A 17,584-nucleotide genomic window follows, 5' to 3' on the forward strand; every position below is an offset into this window, starting at 1 on the left:
AATGTTTTACTCAAGGCATATACATACAAACTAAGCATCAAAATATTAACAGGTCCTTTAATAAGAATGAAGTGATACTTCTGATATAACAGCTCTTATCTTCTGCAAATCCTCCCATTCTGAAGGAGGAGTATCAAATATCACCCATTTTACAATTCAATTACAAAACAAAGGATCTGCATCTCTTATTGCAGATACGAGTTCTACATTTATGCACTAGGCAGTTACCAAAAGACTGAGGTAGCCTTGCAGACAACTCTGAAACAGAACTCTGCATTGAAAGGAGGTTAAGACTTCTATGAATTCAAAGATCTCAATTATCCTGGAAAAATTCTGCTTCCCCTAGGCTTCCACAAACAGAAATAAGAAAGTCTTCCTTTACATGCCATTTCTGAAGATAGTGAGCATTCAAAAAAAGTGGAACTATAAAGGCATTTTGTCCAAACTGTCTTGAGTAGGCTCTGAAGTTTAACTCAGAACTGGCCATCTGAGATCATCCTCTACTTAGCAGCAGCAATCAACCAGCAAACAAGATGAATAGTGAATTCTGAAAGACTGCATCAACTGTGTCAAACTGCATAATTGAAGCTTTTGAGAAACAGTTTTAATTATAAAACAGCTTGGGCCCAATACAAAGCCAAACCATCACAGGGAATAGAAACAGGCAATTGCAATCACTGTACAGAAACTCACTTTATATTTGTGCTTTGTTGCTGGACCAGAACTAACTACAAATACAAAGTTCTATGCAAGGTATGTATGGAACAAAACTTCACTCTTGAAACAAAATGCTAATGAATTGTTAAAACTGTACCACAAATATAAAACTTAGGTCCCAAAGTTCTGACATAGCATATATCAGATGCCCTTTATAACTTCTCCACAAGACATCCTCCTCAGAATTGGGCTCCTAGAAAAATACCTCAGAGCATCATTTGATATTAGTATCATTTAATTTGAGAGACATGCTTAGGTTGGACATGCTTAGGTTGCCACTGTACATGTTGGGACCCTTTTCTTCCTAATGATTTCTCATTTTCCTGCAGCATACTACTAGACATACCAGCAACCTTAGTCATAGACAAGGACTTGTGACCCAAGGACTAACACTGCACAAAGGCACAGAAAGTATGGTCCTTATCACATATGCCAGAGGCAGCAGGACAATACAGAGTGAAGGGGCAGTACAAGGAAGCCATGATAAGCAGCAGTGTTAATCCATTAGACTGATTCCTCAATTAAAAGTAACAGACGGTCAATTTATGAATAACCGCTGCTGGAAAACAGCACACAAGTCAAACTGAGGAGACAGTCTGTTCCTCACCTAGAACACAAGATGGACACAGAAACCCTTTGGGCTGCACTCCTCCCCTCTACAGTTTAGGCAGAGGCAACACTCTAATTTCAGTGAAATGCTGCTGATTAATTTCAAGTGGATGGATGTACTCTCATTTTACAAATATTGCCCATCCTGACTTTGACTACAGTCTTCTGTGAAGATGGAGGATGTTTTCTTCTGTAGGAATGACTACATCAAAGATACACGCAAGAGATTTTCTCCCTACATATTTACATGACCCAAGTAAGCAACATTCTTTTAGATGTTATCTGCGATTTTCACCCAGCCCTGATCAACGCACCAGCAGCAGCTCTCCTTGGGATCATCTGTAACTTAAGACCTTATTCCAATTTATCAAACTACTAGTAAAAATATTTTCTATTTAATGTTAGGACAGAACCCTGCAAAACTCTATGCAGTTTTGCAAAACACCCAAGCAGATCTTTATGCTGGCAGTAAGCAATAGTTATCAGCTGTCCAGCCACCTTTATACACATACCTTACAGTTATTTCCCAGCTTGCTTTAAGAAAACTGTGTGAGTTTCTAAAGCTGACCAGCTCTTCCAAATGCCATTAAAAGCTATTTCATCACCACCCCCTACAAACTGAAAATGCAGGAGGCAAAGCAAGACTACAGGAAAAACTTGTAAATTCGGCTCACATTGTAAATTGACTGCTACAGATTGTTTTCTCAAAGATATTTTTATACTTTGCTTTAAAGACAAGGAAAATGAGTAACTCAGGTAACCAACAGCAAAGCTTAATTAATGCTGTAGCTGTCTTTAAGAAGAAGAAGAATGACTGCCACTACTCAAAAATTAAGCAAAATAAACTAAGAAAAGTCCTGTTGGCCAAACCTGCAGTGATCACAGTATAATACAGGACCCAGGGGGAGGTGAGGATGGAAGTATCTGGCTTTTTGTCTTAACTAAGAGAAGTAATTCTGGGATAAATATCAAGCACAGTACCCACCAATCTAACCATTGAACAGACTGCTGATCAGAGGGTCTGGCTAATTTAAAAGGAGGACAAAAGAAAATACTTGAAGTCAGAAGCCACAATTCTACCTGCAGAAGACAGGTGAGAGTCAAGGCAGCATAAGCACAACCAAAAAAAAAATCTCAAGTCAGAAGGTTTTATGTCTTGGTTTGAGTTATATCAGTAGTTTAAAGGAAACTGAATGCAAAGGTACTTGTGCGTGGTTCTAAAGATCTGAGAGGAGAGGCTAAAGCATTTTTGCTATAGTCAGCTACTACAAGGTATTTTGTATCCTACATTCTAGCACCGGTTGTGATTCGGTATTCAGGCTTGATCTGAAAACTGAACAATGACCATATTCATGAATTAGGATCAGCATCTAAAGTTGTTGGCAGATATCATTAGCTTACATTGTAAGGAGAATACAAATTCTGATCAATCATATATACTGGTAGCAGGACTTCTTACCTGAAATAAAACTGATAATTTGCTAAGAAAGCCACAACACCTCACAAAAAGATCAAGTTGCATTTGGCAGCAGTTAACCAAATGGTAGTTTTGGAGAGGACAAAGCTTCTCCTTATTGCTTCCTGGAGTGGCTGCTGAAAGGGGGGTGAGAGGAGATTAAGGCATTTAGAACCATTCTGATAAGATTACATTTGAAAAGCCAAAGGGAAATTAAGACAGTGTTGGCTTGATCCCACAGTTCAGAAAAGATTATGTAGCATCAGTTCAGCTCAGTACAATAAAGATCCAGTGATCAAAAATGAGACTGAAAAGCACACAACCAATGAATGAAATTGCCCATTATCAGTCTGTAACTCTACTGGCTTAGCAGCAGTAATGACTAGGTTTTGATAAGCTTACTTCATTTATTATGGCATTAGGTGAATCAAGCTCAATGAAGAAAAATAAGATCTCTGATGAAGGGGGCAGGGGAATCAGCTATATCCTTACTTCCAGTGCATGCAAAAAGCACTTATCAAATTGAGCATATTTTAATCTAAAAAGAAAACAGCTGTTTGCTCACTAGAATAGCCAAGAACTTAATTCTCCCTTATCTCTTCACACAATCAAATCATGAGTCATGTAAATACAGTAACCTTCAGTATTATGACAGCCCAGCATTCCTACAAATATTCTGTTGAGTATCCCCTAATCAGTTAGGATGTTTGAACAGTAGTATGCTTATTTACCTCTTCACATACATCAAGACAAAAGCCATTTGGAACCTGCAGACTGAGTTATGATGTGGTGCTTGCTTTTTTATAACAGAACATAATGCGTAGAACATTTTGGGAAGGGGTTTAACAGTCTTAAGGTGCATCCACATTAGTGTGCTATTTCACATCAGGATGCCTCCTGATGATCGTTACTTACTATGCTTTAGTTCATGTCATGGAGTAGTATTGGGGCATATGAACTCTTTCATTCGGACAAAACCAAGCCAGAACACACACTCAAGGAGCACACAATTAACTCCAGTCACTTGGGGGCCTAGTTTCATGGATCTAGACTGGAGTTAGCACAAACTAAAATCCCCAAAATACATTCAGTAGTATTTCAGGTCATCAGCACCAGCTGCTTCACCTTAGAGTACAGATGGCAGTTCTACTCCTAACAGGCTGTACCAGCCATACAACACATGTCCCCAGCTGGTCCTGAACACAGCTACACTGACTACACTCTCAACCATGTATGTGCTTCTGTCGCTCAGACACACACCTTAGTGAAGTTTCCTTAGCTAGGTCTACCCATGTTTACAAGATCTGACACTAATCAAGAATAACACTTGGATAACATTTTGAGCAGTAAAAAATAAACAGAAATCAATACACCTTGAGGATGCCTTGCTTTCTATATTCAGTCATTTGATAACCAATAAAAATAGAAGAACCTTCACTGAAGAGCTAATACTATACTGGAAATCACATCCCATTTTATACATCCATACATCGCAAGTTGAAGAAGACACCAGAAGACAAGTATAAACCATGTATCACTAGCTTTGTGAGAAAAAAAGTTACAAGATAGAATTATATTGATTCTTAACACTGAACACTAAACCAGTATTATGGGTGGGAGCAATACTACAACTTCAAATTCATTTAGTGAAACAGAACCCTATGCTGATGCTTCAGGTATACCAAGAACACAGAAAAGCCTTACCTTAAGCAAAGTTATTTTTCCATATTTTACAGATCTTTACAATTATTTGTAACCTTAAATACTTTGGACATGAACAGTTAAGCAAGAATAAGTTGCTTTTTTATTACAGGTCATATCATGAGGCAAGAGTGTATGTGGACAGTTATGCATTCACCCAATAACTGCCTATATCAGAATGAAGAGTATTTGTAAACATCACCACTTCTTTCAATGACCAGTGCCATACAGTAAGCTAGCTTTAGAGATATCTTCTCACTCAAGACTACCAGAATTCTTATGAAAAAGTTAAAATACTAACAGGGATGAGGAACTTCTTGATTTCTTCCAATGCATGTCCCATTCTGGCATATGCTTCTGCTGGTGGAGCAAATACTTCAATTAAAACATGCAGGTCATCATTTAGGTGGAAGTACTTTGCCTCTCCACTTTTTCTCAACTCTTCCTCCTAGGAGACAAGAAAGAAGTTGTGGTTTTTCCACCCTCTTAAAGATATTATAATGCAAGTGTTAAAGTTGCTTCAGAGCCATTTGCACATACTGTTTACTCATGTCCAGATGTCAACAACTGAAAAAGTATAAAATTACATACTTTTCTGATACACTTCAAACCAATCATGTTTCTAAAATATTAGAATATCAACTTGCTTATCAACACTAAGTGATTAGTAACACAAAATAGGACCTATCAGCTTCTGCTCACATACAGGAACTGTAGCACATGGGAGAATGTTCCCGGGAGAACGTTCCCAGGAGTTTTCCCAAGTGTACCAGTTTCACACAGAACACACTGAGAAACATAAGTGAACTTGAAGCCTCTTTTCTCAAAAGTAAAGTCTTTAGAAATAGGTTTGATCTAATATTCTACAAGTGCAAGATTCTTTTACCAATATTATTTCAATCTCTTCTTAGTATCACTGCACACCTCAGACAGTTTTTATTTATTTGCTGTTCTCACTGGGATTTCTACCCCATGAGTACATCCTTCACAGAACTGTGCTACTTGAACATGAAACTAACAGTTCAGCATATGAGACAAGGGAGGAGGACATTAGAGAAAAAAAAAAGAGTTCACTAGCTATTTCAGAAGAGAGTTTCTCTCTTATTCTGTGTTACCCAACCCACTTCGACACGACTGAAAATCTATGATTTCAATGTAGTGGAACAGAGCTCAGTTCTCTCAAATACTTGCAGTCACATGCAAAACGTTCAGGCCTAAAGGACATTAGTTAGTCTCGGATAGGCTCCCTGCCCCACCATGGGTGTTTGACTGGTGCATTCCAAGAGACTAAGCCACCATTAAAAATAATTTCATTGTATTACCAGATAACATTGTATCAAATTCTTAGCAGTTCTGCATCTAAAAAAAGATGCTTATTGTATTTAGCAAGCACCAGGTAAGTACTTCATCCTTTAGATTACTAAAATTACATAGTTTCAATGACAGTTGAAGTCTCCCCAAACACATACCCCTTAATTATGGGTTGAGGTATATGCCAATCCATTTCTGCTTCTCATAAATAACATTCTTGTCAGACTTCACGTGTGACTGTGGGGATGTTTAAAGGAAATCAACAGAATCTAGTTAACTCTTAGAGCATCCACAGCAAGATTAAAGAGGCCAGAGTCAGCAGGATTAGACTTTGTCAGCAAAACCATTATCTTGTCAATACAAATAACAGGTCTTAGAAATAGGAAGTAAACTAATATAAACATTATAGTTCAAACAGTTTTAATAGGAATTTTCTCACTTAAATACTTAAGCACAGTTATTCAAGACATATGGAAGCTAGATGTTTTAATCAGTGGAGTTCCCCATATACCTTGGGTTTTAGTATGCACATACTATCAAGCATCCCCTGTCCCTTTTTTTAAAGGGAAAAATATCACTGTGCAGTTAGATGTGCAGAGAATTAAGAATTAAGAAAATTCATTTCTGTGGTTATCAATCAGCTTGCTTGGTAATAGCAACAAGCAATAGAAACACCACAATTTCGTGTGCATAGTCTGATGAAAAAGGATTCCAATCAGCAATTTTAACAAAACATACAAGATATTTCAGTGCAGGTTGTTCTAAAATCATTCCCATAAGCACGTTTTTACTTTTATCTTTTATTCTTATTTCACTTGCAAAGTACACTTTGATTAATTTTTTTTTTCCCCAATCCTGTAACATGACTCAGCACCACATTATTCTCCACAGCTCTTAACAGCACACAAATGAGAAAGAGCTCATCCGCTGTGGCCTACATCTCCCAACCTTGGGCACACATTAAGCATTTCATGGTTTTTTTTATTCCCCATGATGACCAACACAAAAGCCACAGCTTGCTGCCATTCCAGTATCCTTCACTGACAGTATTTTTAGCTCCCACCAAACTCTCTGCCTTCCATTACTTGACAGCACCCACATTGGCTAGGCTCGCCTGGTCCATGTGGATGCTGCGTGGCTGGCCAAAACAAGACAACTTTTTTCTCCATGACTGCAATGGAGATTTTTGAGAACTGCTGAAAGGATGAAAGTAAAGCACATATGGAACAAGGGAGCTTTAAAAGACAGCAAGGTAGCCACTTCCTTTAGATTTTTTAAATAAAGAAAATCTGTCCTTTAAATGTCCATCTTCTCACACAAAGTATTGCACCAAATGGTTCATAGCTTGGACAAGCTGATCTAACTTACATTTTCAGTACAGACACATCCCTGCAGTACTGCACTCTGGGAGCCTTACAAGAAAGGTCACTATTTGCTTTGTACCTTGTGACCTTCTGTTTCATCCCTTCATGGTCCAGAACAAAGCAGAGTACTAGCACAGCTTATGATGCATAGCAGCACAAGGCATCTGGCAATACGCCTACTGAGGACAGTTAATATACTTTGCCCTGTATTCTGTTGCACCTACAGACCCTGTTGCCTTTCATCCTATTTGTCAAGCTATCAAGAAACAGATACCAGCCCTAGAACTCTACTGCTTTAAATCAGTAGTTGAGTAGCAGTATTTATCAAAATATATGCTCGTAGTACTGTCCATTTTCATCTTTACTTTAGGTTGTACATTTTTTAGGTACTACCAATATCTCCAAATCTACCAATGTTATCTTAAATGAAATTTGGCTTCTGTCAGATTTTAAATACCATTCAGAATACTCCAGTTGAAAGGCCTGTACCAGTCTCAAACTATTGATAATACAGGAATAACTGACTGGGGTGGGAGGCTTTATTCAACTATTATTTCTTCATATTTGCAATATAAAAGCAATCTTGTCATGCAATAGAGAAATTCTGAAATGGGTCCTTTTACTTTTTCACTGTCCCATAAACACATAAAAGTCTGAACAGAAGGTATCTCTGTGCTGAGTAATGACTCATGAAAAGCCAGTGCTGAAGGGACACCACAACTTAAACATGTAAAAGGAAGAGAAGAATTACTGAATTTATATACTGCGTATCGCAAGTAGATGCACAGAATGGTTCTGCAGATGTTGACAAAAGAAATGGAAACAAACCCTAGATTGATTCTAGAACTCAAGTTTTCAATGAGTAAGGAACAAAGACACAGTGAAAACACTTTCCTGAATGTGCTCTTTTTAAACCCAGGTCTTATTATTTAAATGAATTTAAAGTGAGACAGAATCCTGTGTGTCTTGTTTTACATTTCTCTATAAAACTTGCAGAAGGTAATGGTGTTCTTTGCTATATTTTTTCAGCCTTTCATATCAGTTAGCTTTCTTCCATGAATCTCTGAATTTCTTAAAGCTAAAAAAAGTATCTAAAAATTTGGCTTAGTCAGAGAAGTCTACAGAGATTACTGCCACTTTTCTTTAGGAAAGAGGTAATCATACATTTAAAACTGGTTAGGTAGCAGGTGTACTAAAAAGTGATAATTACACCATTACCAAAGGAAACAAGAGAAGTTCAAATTCTTCAAAAGTAAACCTTTAAGACTCTTCCCCAGGATTCTGAGATTCAAGTTAGAATCTGAACTTTTTAGCTTGAGCTTCTGCTTTTAGTAAAAAAAACTTTTTTTACACTGAAGAGCCATTAGAAAAAACTCAGGGGCCTTCCTACTCCATGACACATCATATTTTGATATATAAACATGTAATCCAGCAACAAAACAATGTCAGTTTGACATGTTCCACAAGAACTGAGGAAGTCCACCAAGTGTCATTTAAAACAGTATTTGCAGCCTCACTTTGCCATTCTGGCTTAGTAGCAAATTTAGTTTATATTCTTGGGGGTTTTTTTATAGTTGAACTGTTGTATTTCAAGTTTGTAGTTTCTCATAACTAGTTGAGTAGCACTTTAAGATTTAAGTTGCATTACCTGTATTACGTATTACATAACAGCTCTCATTTAAAAAATCTATTATTTCATATTTTCAAGCCTTTACTACATTTCTATAAACATAAGTTATATTTCTGTAAGTTATATTTAATAAATATTTTCAAGAAGGAATTAAGAGTTTATTTTTTGTACAACTCAAAAGCTAAGTCATTTATGGGCTCTGATCAAGTTCTAGATAAATACTCTATAAAGCACATAAAATTTATATTTTGCTGATGGAGAAGTGTGCTGAAAGAAAATACAGTTTAGGAAATTCAGTAGCCAGCCCTCTAAGTCACTGTTCCATATGTATGTCATTATCAGTCTTTATAGCACACAGTATTTTTAAGTTTCAGATTACGAAACCACAGAAAGATTTCACTGGAGGCCTATATGGTATGCCACAGGCAAGAAATATATTCAATTTGTATCATTAGGATTGGCAAGAAATATATTCAATTTGTATCATTAGGATTGCTCCAATTAAGAAATGCATCTTAGACAGGTGACATCTCCTCACAGATGTACACTTATCTGCTACAAATTTAACCAGAGATTTATTTCAGTAAAGAGTGAAACTGATTAATACATACCCCTATCAAGCTAAAGGTTTCTCTTCTGCTGTGTACTTTGGCTCTTGTAATGGATACATCCACTATAACCAAATACTTCCCATAGAAACAATTGCAATTTGTCAATTGCTTAAGCTGCATAAATCATCCTCAGAGTTGTGAAATTTTTTCCAGTTGTGTTTTATCTCCTTTCATTAGCTATTTTTCCTCTTTGCCTAGAAGTGTTATTAAATTATATTAAATTTAAATGTTAAGTGTTATTTTATGTGAAAATGTTTGCATCTATCTAGAAGTCAGGTTCCTTCAAAAGTGAGCACACTGCCGTGTTCACTTGGGCATTACTTGTTACAAGCTGTACAAGATCAATCAAGAACATGCCACTGGTAATACCCCACTTATATCCCCAAGGACCATCATTTGGAGGGGGGGCCTAAGTATAACTCATGGTAGCCTCAAAATACTCAAGTGAGAACAGACTCCTTAGAGAAAAGAGACATCCGAATTTAACTAATATGGGGATATCCTATACTTTTTATTTGCTCCACAATTTTTGACATGGGGTTTGTTCACCTCACCAAAAATTTTAAGAAAAAGTTACAAAATCCAAGTATCAAACACTCCACTAGTATACCCAGGTCTTACCTTTGTCTTGTCCCTCATAGAACCTTTTCCCAAAATAGACATTTTTGTCAGTGTTTCTTCCTGTAAACGTTTTAAAGAATTGCCACGTGGACCCAAAAGTTTTCCCACAAAGTTGAACTGCAAGGAAAAAAACATTAAGATCATTGGATATTTAAGCATAAACGAACAAGCAAAATGGAATATTTTGCTGCAACAACTTTTTGTTCTAGGTGTAAACAAGCATTAGATCATAAACTACAAAGTCATTAAGTCATTAGGACAGTTAACAGCATGTCAGCAGCTCCACCAGGTGCCAACAGAAACACAGAAGTATCTGAACTCAAAGAACTCAAATAGTGTAGAGAACTTTGTGTTCATCACACTCAACACTGAGAACAGATGTGCTCAAACTGCAATTCAATTTTCAACAATTGTTACCAGGTACATAAAACCATAAAAACAAAGCTGGCGGCAATCTCAGATATAATACTAACCAACGAAAGCTCTGAAGAAAAAGAAAATATCTTAATTGCCTTATCTTCCTTTGAAGATTTATGAAGTAATACAGCAACCCATACAATATACCCTACACAAACACAGAAACAAACAGGGAATTAAATCCAGAGAACATAAGCATATAAATCCAATCCCAAACCAGAATCAACACTCAAGATCTTCCCAACTACCCCATTATCACTGAAGTTTAGCAAAACCAGTTGGGGTTCATAATCATGGCATTACACCATTAAGGTAATGAGGGAGAAGAAAGTGATGAGCCACCAAAAAAAAAGGAAGACAAGGAAAAGCCAACCATTTCCATTCATAGAAAACACCAAAACATACAGCTGGTGCTCTTTCAGACCAGAAGGTGCTTCAGAGAGAGAGCAGGCTAAAGAAAATATCTATCAAAAATCCATGCACAACAAAGGAAAACAAGATGGGAGAACCTGCCTATTGTCCCTTCAAGGACACAAAACTGGACTTAGCAGAGCTCAGAGGTGTGAAAGTTCTCATGAGCACTGCTCCATAGGGCATATATTCCCAGTCACATGTACCGGGAGAAAAGCTCCTTCAGCAGTCCACTTTCATATATCATTGCACTGTATTTTGGAAGGTATATAAAATTTGAAGGATAATTACAGAGAAGACCTCGGGATTCACTTAAAGTATGTAGACAACTATTTTAGTTGGGAAAAAAATCACGAAAAATGCTGATAAACAAACTACACTTGGAAGTTGATATGGAATGCTGCGAACACTTCCCGGAAGTAATAATTTATTCCTGTATTGGATTTTCATGGCAAGGTTTTGGTAGCAGGAGGCTGCAGGGGTGCCTTCTGTGAGAAGATGCCAGAAGCTGTCCCCATGTTGGCTAGAGCCAGCTCCAAGACAGACCCACCACTGCCCAAAGCTTAGCCCATCAGCAACATAGCACCTATGTGATAACATATTTAAGAAAGGGTAAAAAAAACTGCAGGACCTGTGGCCTGTGGAGACGAGCCCACACAGGAGCAGATTTTCTGGCAAGATTTGTGACCCCATGGGGGACCCAGGCTGGAGAAGTCTGTTCCACAGGGTACAGGCCTTCAGGAAGAGACCGACACTGGAGCAGTTCTTGAACTGCAGCCCGTGGGAAGGACTGACATTGGAGCAGTTTGTGAACGACTGTCCTGTGGGAGGAATCCCAGGCAGGAGCAGAGGAAGAGTGTGAGGAGGAAGGAGCAGCAGAGAAAGTGGTGTGAGCTGACCACAACCCCCAGTCCCTATCCCCCTGTGCCACTTGGGGGAAGGAGGTAGAAGAGTCAGGAGTGAAGCCCAGCCCAGAAAGAAGGGGGTGAGGTAAGAAAGGTGTTTAGTTTTGTTTTACTTCTCACTGTCCTTCCGTAAGAATTAATTGGCAATAAATTCATCTTCCCCAAGTCAAGTCTGTTTTGCCCATGACTAATTGGTGAGTGATCTCCCTGCCCTTACCTCAACCCACAAGTTTTTCATCTCACTTTCTCCCCTCATCCTGTTGAGGGGGAGTGATAGAGCAGCTTGGTGGGCACCTGGCAGCCAGCAAAGGTCAACCCACCACAACTCCTGTCAAAATACTGCAATAGAGAACTGAACTCTATTCAGTTCAGGAATATTTACTATCCCCAATGAAACTGTATAGAACCAGGATATTCACACTGTTGGAATATAAACTGACACAATCATGTTAACAAAAAGATGGTTTTAGGCGCAAGTAAAATAGTGATGATAAAGAGCAAATAGGCCTAAACTACTTGTTTGTGGCCTCAAATTTATGAAACAGTTTGTAAGTTCTTTGACTCTTCCTCTACTGTTGTGTCACTTAAGGGGCAAGAGGGGCTTCTTTGATCTCCTTATTCCTTTGGAGGAATTTGAAAACACTTGACAATGGGGTAGTAGAACTCAAAATCCTTTGTTGCTACATTAGAAGTGCTGATGGAAAGAAGTCCCAGCTGCAGGCACCCTACAATGCAGAAAGTCTACAGCTCCAGTTCACCTACTTCAGCTTTAGACAAAAAGAAATGCAAGCATTAAAAGCCTACTAAATATGAAAATATAATTTTATTCCTTTTAGTTGTGTACTTGCAAGTTCAATTCCCAATGTAGACCTGAGTTAGAACCAACATACAATTGAGCAAATTGCTTATGGATGACTATAGTCCACAGAAGCTATTAAATTTAAGGCCTTGCATGAACTAGTCTTTTCTGAAATTATCAGGCCAAATCAAGAAATCCTCAGGCAATTTCTTTAAGTTTGTTTTATTAGGTATATTCCTTTTTTCCTTATAGGTCCTAAGATACAGTCAAGGAAAACATTCATCAGAAATATGTTGCCCAGCAAAACAGTAGAAATCTCCCTTGCTGAGAATATTCAGGACTCAGGGCCACTGATGGGGCCCCGTGTAAACTAATTTACAGTCACGATTTCAACAGAAGGTTGGACCAGATGTTCTCTAGAGGTCCCTTCCAACTTAGACTTCTGATTATTATTTCTGGAGGTATAACTGCACGGAAAGCAAACAAATTGAAACAATTCATAACAAGTCTGAATTTCCAGAAGCCAGTAATTCCTTGTCAACAGTTTCCTTAAATAAAGGATCTTTACTTATGAACACAGAGTTCACAGCTAAGCTCAAATGAAAGCTTTCATATAGTGGAATATCACATCAATTTTTTAAGCATTACTTAAGATTACTTATGTTTACTTTGAAATAGCCTTGTAAGTTATTAGGATCAAAAATAAACACTGCATATATTTAAAATGAGAGATTTTCCATTTACAGTAAAGTATGTTGAAATTATTTCAGAATGTTGAGGACCTGCAGTCTGATACTGTCTAAATTTCTAGCAGCAATCTTAAATACATGCTTGCCTACTCCTAAATTGCAGTCAAAAATTGAGTAAAATTTCATCTGAATATTTTAACTATGCAATGCATAGCTCTGATTATCACTTCCTAACTGGAACAAACAACTACCTGGCAATTAAAATACAAACTACAAATCATAACAAATGGAAGTGTATATCTGCAACAAAAGTGAAACCCACCTTGTATGTAATCAAAATAACTAGAAGGCTTCAGTGCTGAGAGAAGACTTGGGTGTTCCAAAGCTGTATTGTTTATTTTAATTAAAGCCAAATAGTTTAATATGTTGTCTGTATCTAAAACTTGACCTACAAGACTTTAATACCACCAAAAGCTGTCATCTTCTCAAAACCAAAAAATCTCTAGTGTTGAAGCTAGACATTATGGTAGCTATACAAGCATCTCCACAGATGACATGTTCTAGACAACACATTTAATGAACGTGAAAATGTATTAGCTGTATCCTGAGATCCACTGAACTATTCTTTCCTGTGCAACGAGGCTCCAAATATTAGATTTGACAAGTCTGAAGCATGAGAAACCGGTGCTGCAAGTCTGAAATTCTGCTGATTTGAAAGCACAGTACCTCTAGGTGCAGCTTAAAAACACGATGAACATTGAAGGTTCTGGCTCAGAATCAGACATGCCAGACTCCCCTCTTCACTCACTCTTCTCTAGTACAGCACAATCATATCTGAACTGCCATAAATAGCCAAAATTGTCCTCAAGTTCACTACCTTCAGCTTAACACTGTACAAAAGCAGTTGCACTGCTTTCCAGTGCAAGCTGGTCTGCAAGCTATTGCCATATTCACAGTTCTACAGGATAGCTGAACTCTGAAGAGCCAGCCATGAACGTTATTCTACACTGGATGAATCATCTACGTTAAATCAAGGACTGTCGAGACATTAAGACAGCTTCCAATGTCTTGGGTAAGAATCAGGATCTTATGGATGATGGCATATAAAACAGAAGAAAGTTCCCAACTTAAAGTTGCTTCTAGACCAGCTCTGAAGAATATGCCAAATATGGTAGCTCAAACAAAGTTACAGCAAAATATTTAAGGCATCTTTGCAAAAGCAGTATCAAGATTCAGATTAACAGACCTGGGAGGAGACAATTAGAGAAGATTGGAAAAATTGTTCTCCCAGCTACAGTTCAAGCCAAGTAACACTCCAGCCGTGATAAATGGAACCCTCTTACATCATTACAAAGCATCACCAAATATACATTAGTTTGAGCAAAAGGATACAAGATTTACAGGGTGTTCTTATTTCCCAAAGCCTCTGATCACCGGAATGACATCGCCCTATATCTACACCTCTGGTTTACTTTGTGGTTAAACACACACCACAAAGTGTTGGGGCCGGTCCTGTTCAACATCTTCATTGATGATCTGGATGAGGGGATTGAGTGCACCCTCAGTAAGTTTGCAGATGACACCCACTTGGGTGGAAGTGTCGATCTGCTGGAGGGTAGGAAGGCCCTACAGAGGGACCTGGACAGGCTGGATCAATGGGCCGGGGCCAACTGTATGAGGTTCAACAAGGCTCAGTGCCAGGTCCTGCACTTGGGTCACAACAACCCCATGCAATGCTACAGGCCTGGGGAGGAGGGGCTGGAGAGCTGCCCAGTGGAAAAGGACCTGGGGGTGTTGGTTGACAGCTGCCTGAACATGAGCCAGCAGTGTGCTCAGGTGGCCAAGAGGGCCAATGGCATCCTGGCTTGTATCAGGAATAGTGTGGCCAGCAAAACCAGGGAGGTGATAGTGCCCCCGTCCTCGGCACTGGTGAGGCCGCACCTTGAGTACTGTGTTCAGTTTTGGGCCCCTCACTACGAGAAGGACATCGAGGTGCTGGAGCATGTCCAGAGGAGGGCAATGAAGCTGGTGAAGGGTCTAGAGCACAAGTCTTATGAGGAGAGGCTAATGGAACTGAGGTTGTTTAGCCTGGAGAAGAGGAGGCTGAGGGGAGACCTTATGGCTCTCTACAACTACCTGAAAGGAGGCTTTAGCGAGGTGGGGGTCGGTCTCTTCTCCCTAGTAACAAGTGATAGGACAAGAGGAAACGGCCTCAAGCTGCGCCATGGGAAGTTTAGGTTAGATATTAGGATAAACTTCTTCACCGAAAGGGTGGTCAAGCATTGGAACAGGCTGCCCAGGGAAGTGGTTGAGTCCCCATCCCTGGAGGTATTTGACGGACAGAGACATGGTGCTTGAGGACATGGTATAGTGATGGACTTGGCAGTGCTAGGTTAATGGTTGGACTCAATCTCAAGGGTCTTTTCCAACCTTAACGATTCTATGATTCTAAGTGCAACAGCCCCTTCTCAAATTCCTCAGATATGGAATTCTATCCCTTTGCTGCGGTGTCCACTACCCCACAGGTATTGGTTAACTACACTGAAGGCATGTATTTGTTTCCTTAAACTGCTGTATAACTACAAAATCTCCAATTTAAAATACATTTTTAATAGAAAAAAGTTTTATAGAAATAGAAAAAAATCAATAATCAGATTTTTGCTTGAAAATTGTTTCTTTAGATATTCATAAATCCTTATTTTAAGAAGCATTTTTGCAGATATAGTACAATGGAGATTATGGACATCACTGCCTAATACCCATTTCTTCAGAATCCCCAAATCAAAATTGACTTCAACAGTTATCTACAAATTTATTTCCTTACCAGATCACTGCTTGAAACTATTCCCTGAAAACAGTTTTGAAGAACACAGCTACAAGGAGTATACAAGTGAGACATTCTCTTCATAAGCATTTGATCTACTATATGAATTTCAGCAAAAAAGGAATTAACATCAGTGCTACTGAGTTTTTAAATGTGTGTATTACAGAAAGGGGGATATAATAGAAAAAGTAATCCTTGTTTATCCCCACCAAGACAAGTCTGCTGAGAATGGTTCATCCAGCTTAAAATACTTAGTGAAAATATAAATGCTTGACCAAATGGTTTCCTGTAAAGCTTTAAGCAAGCCATTGTCATTAAAGCCATAGAAAGCTTTCTTGGCATATTAGTTTTCTGCAATGGTTCCTCTGTGATAGGGTCACTAGAAAAAAATAAAAGTAGTTCAATTAAGATTCAGAACACTTTCCCTTGCAGTGACCTGAAACCAAGAAATTTTCAAGTTTTTTCTTACTCATTTGAAGAAAATAAGGTTTCTAGACAAAGGTAAATACTTCAAGAATTTACATTGTACTACAAACTACTCTCCACACAACACAGTAACAGGTCTTTAAACATTTATTCACAGAAAGCTTGGTAAATTACTATAAAGTTGCTCAAAAGTTATCCCTGGTATTACATTTGATGCTTGTTCCTCCATGTCACTTATAGTTACACAACCACATTTTTCTCCTTCCTATTTTAAGAAATCCTTAGAGTTAACATATAATGAAAAATCGTTTTCTAATTAGTCATGTGATTAAAATGTTAATCTCCCCATGACTTTACATAACAACTGCAGATACATCGTATATGACAATGACATTTTAAAATAGATATTTTCACTTTAAATACTGAGCTAAAATGCTTATATGGATACCAGTTCTATAAGTCAGTAACTTTTGAGAATATATATTTAAAGTATCACTTCAGGGAACACAACACAGACCATTTCTTACCAACTTCTGAGATTTACCCAGTATTTAAGTGTCGATCTATGAGCAATTTTTAAAATGGTAGCCTGTCACAAAACGGAAATAATTGTTCCCATAGTTTTGATCCGTCTCATGGAAAGCCATCATCATTCCATTTATCATCCATGGAAGCTATTTTTCCTCCAAATTCAGAACACTTGAATTCACTAAACTGTCAAAGCAAAATCAGATTTCTGAGACTAAACTACTTCATGATGCATATTCATTGAATGTGTGGGAGAGGGATAACTCCCTCCTGCCTCATTTGTACATATCTAAGCTATGACACCCCTTTCAGACAGGCTGGCATTTCATAGCAGTGTTAAGACAGATCCAGAGAGTCCCTCCACCAAGACAACCACATCATGACCTTCCATGGCCAGCTCACTTCTTCCGCCTTTAAGTCTGTGCAAGTTTCAAGATTACTTTCAAGCATGAAATGCAACAGAATTACAGGTTTAAGGGCCACATTCTCACACTTAACCTGGAGTCAGTTGAGGTATTCAGCTGATCAAATAGCAAGGTGTATTAAATCACCCTGAACTCCATTG

The 17,584-nt window shown here is 38.3% G+C and overlaps 1 protein-coding gene across 5 annotated transcripts in view; it reads right to left on the bottom strand.

The window, feature by feature from the left end:
- KHDRBS3 (KH RNA binding domain containing, signal transduction associated 3) overlaps positions 1-17,584 on the bottom strand; it is a 113,837-nt gene that overhangs the window by 48,307 nt on the left and 47,946 nt on the right. For all 5 annotated transcript variants that reach the window (XR_015701369.1, XM_087744267.1, XM_087744192.1 and 2 more), the window contains exons 3-4: positions 10,021-10,137; positions 4,785-4,931 (exon numbers count right to left, since the gene is read on the bottom strand). Coding sequence is in view for 4 of the 5 variants with exons in the window: in XM_087744267.1 (XP_087600393.1) it covers positions 4,785-4,931; positions 10,021-10,137 (264 nt within the window). In the remaining variant the exon portion in view is untranslated. The remainder of the gene's footprint in view (positions 1-4,784; positions 4,932-10,020; positions 10,138-17,584) is intronic.

Source organism: Nipponia nippon, unplaced genomic scaffold (assembly GCF_047370975.1).
Source record: "Nipponia nippon isolate SJK-2023a ecotype South Korea unplaced genomic scaffold, ASM4737097v1 scaffold_1, whole genome shotgun sequence".
NCBI lineage: Eukaryota > Metazoa > Chordata > Aves > Pelecaniformes > Threskiornithidae > Nipponia > Nipponia nippon.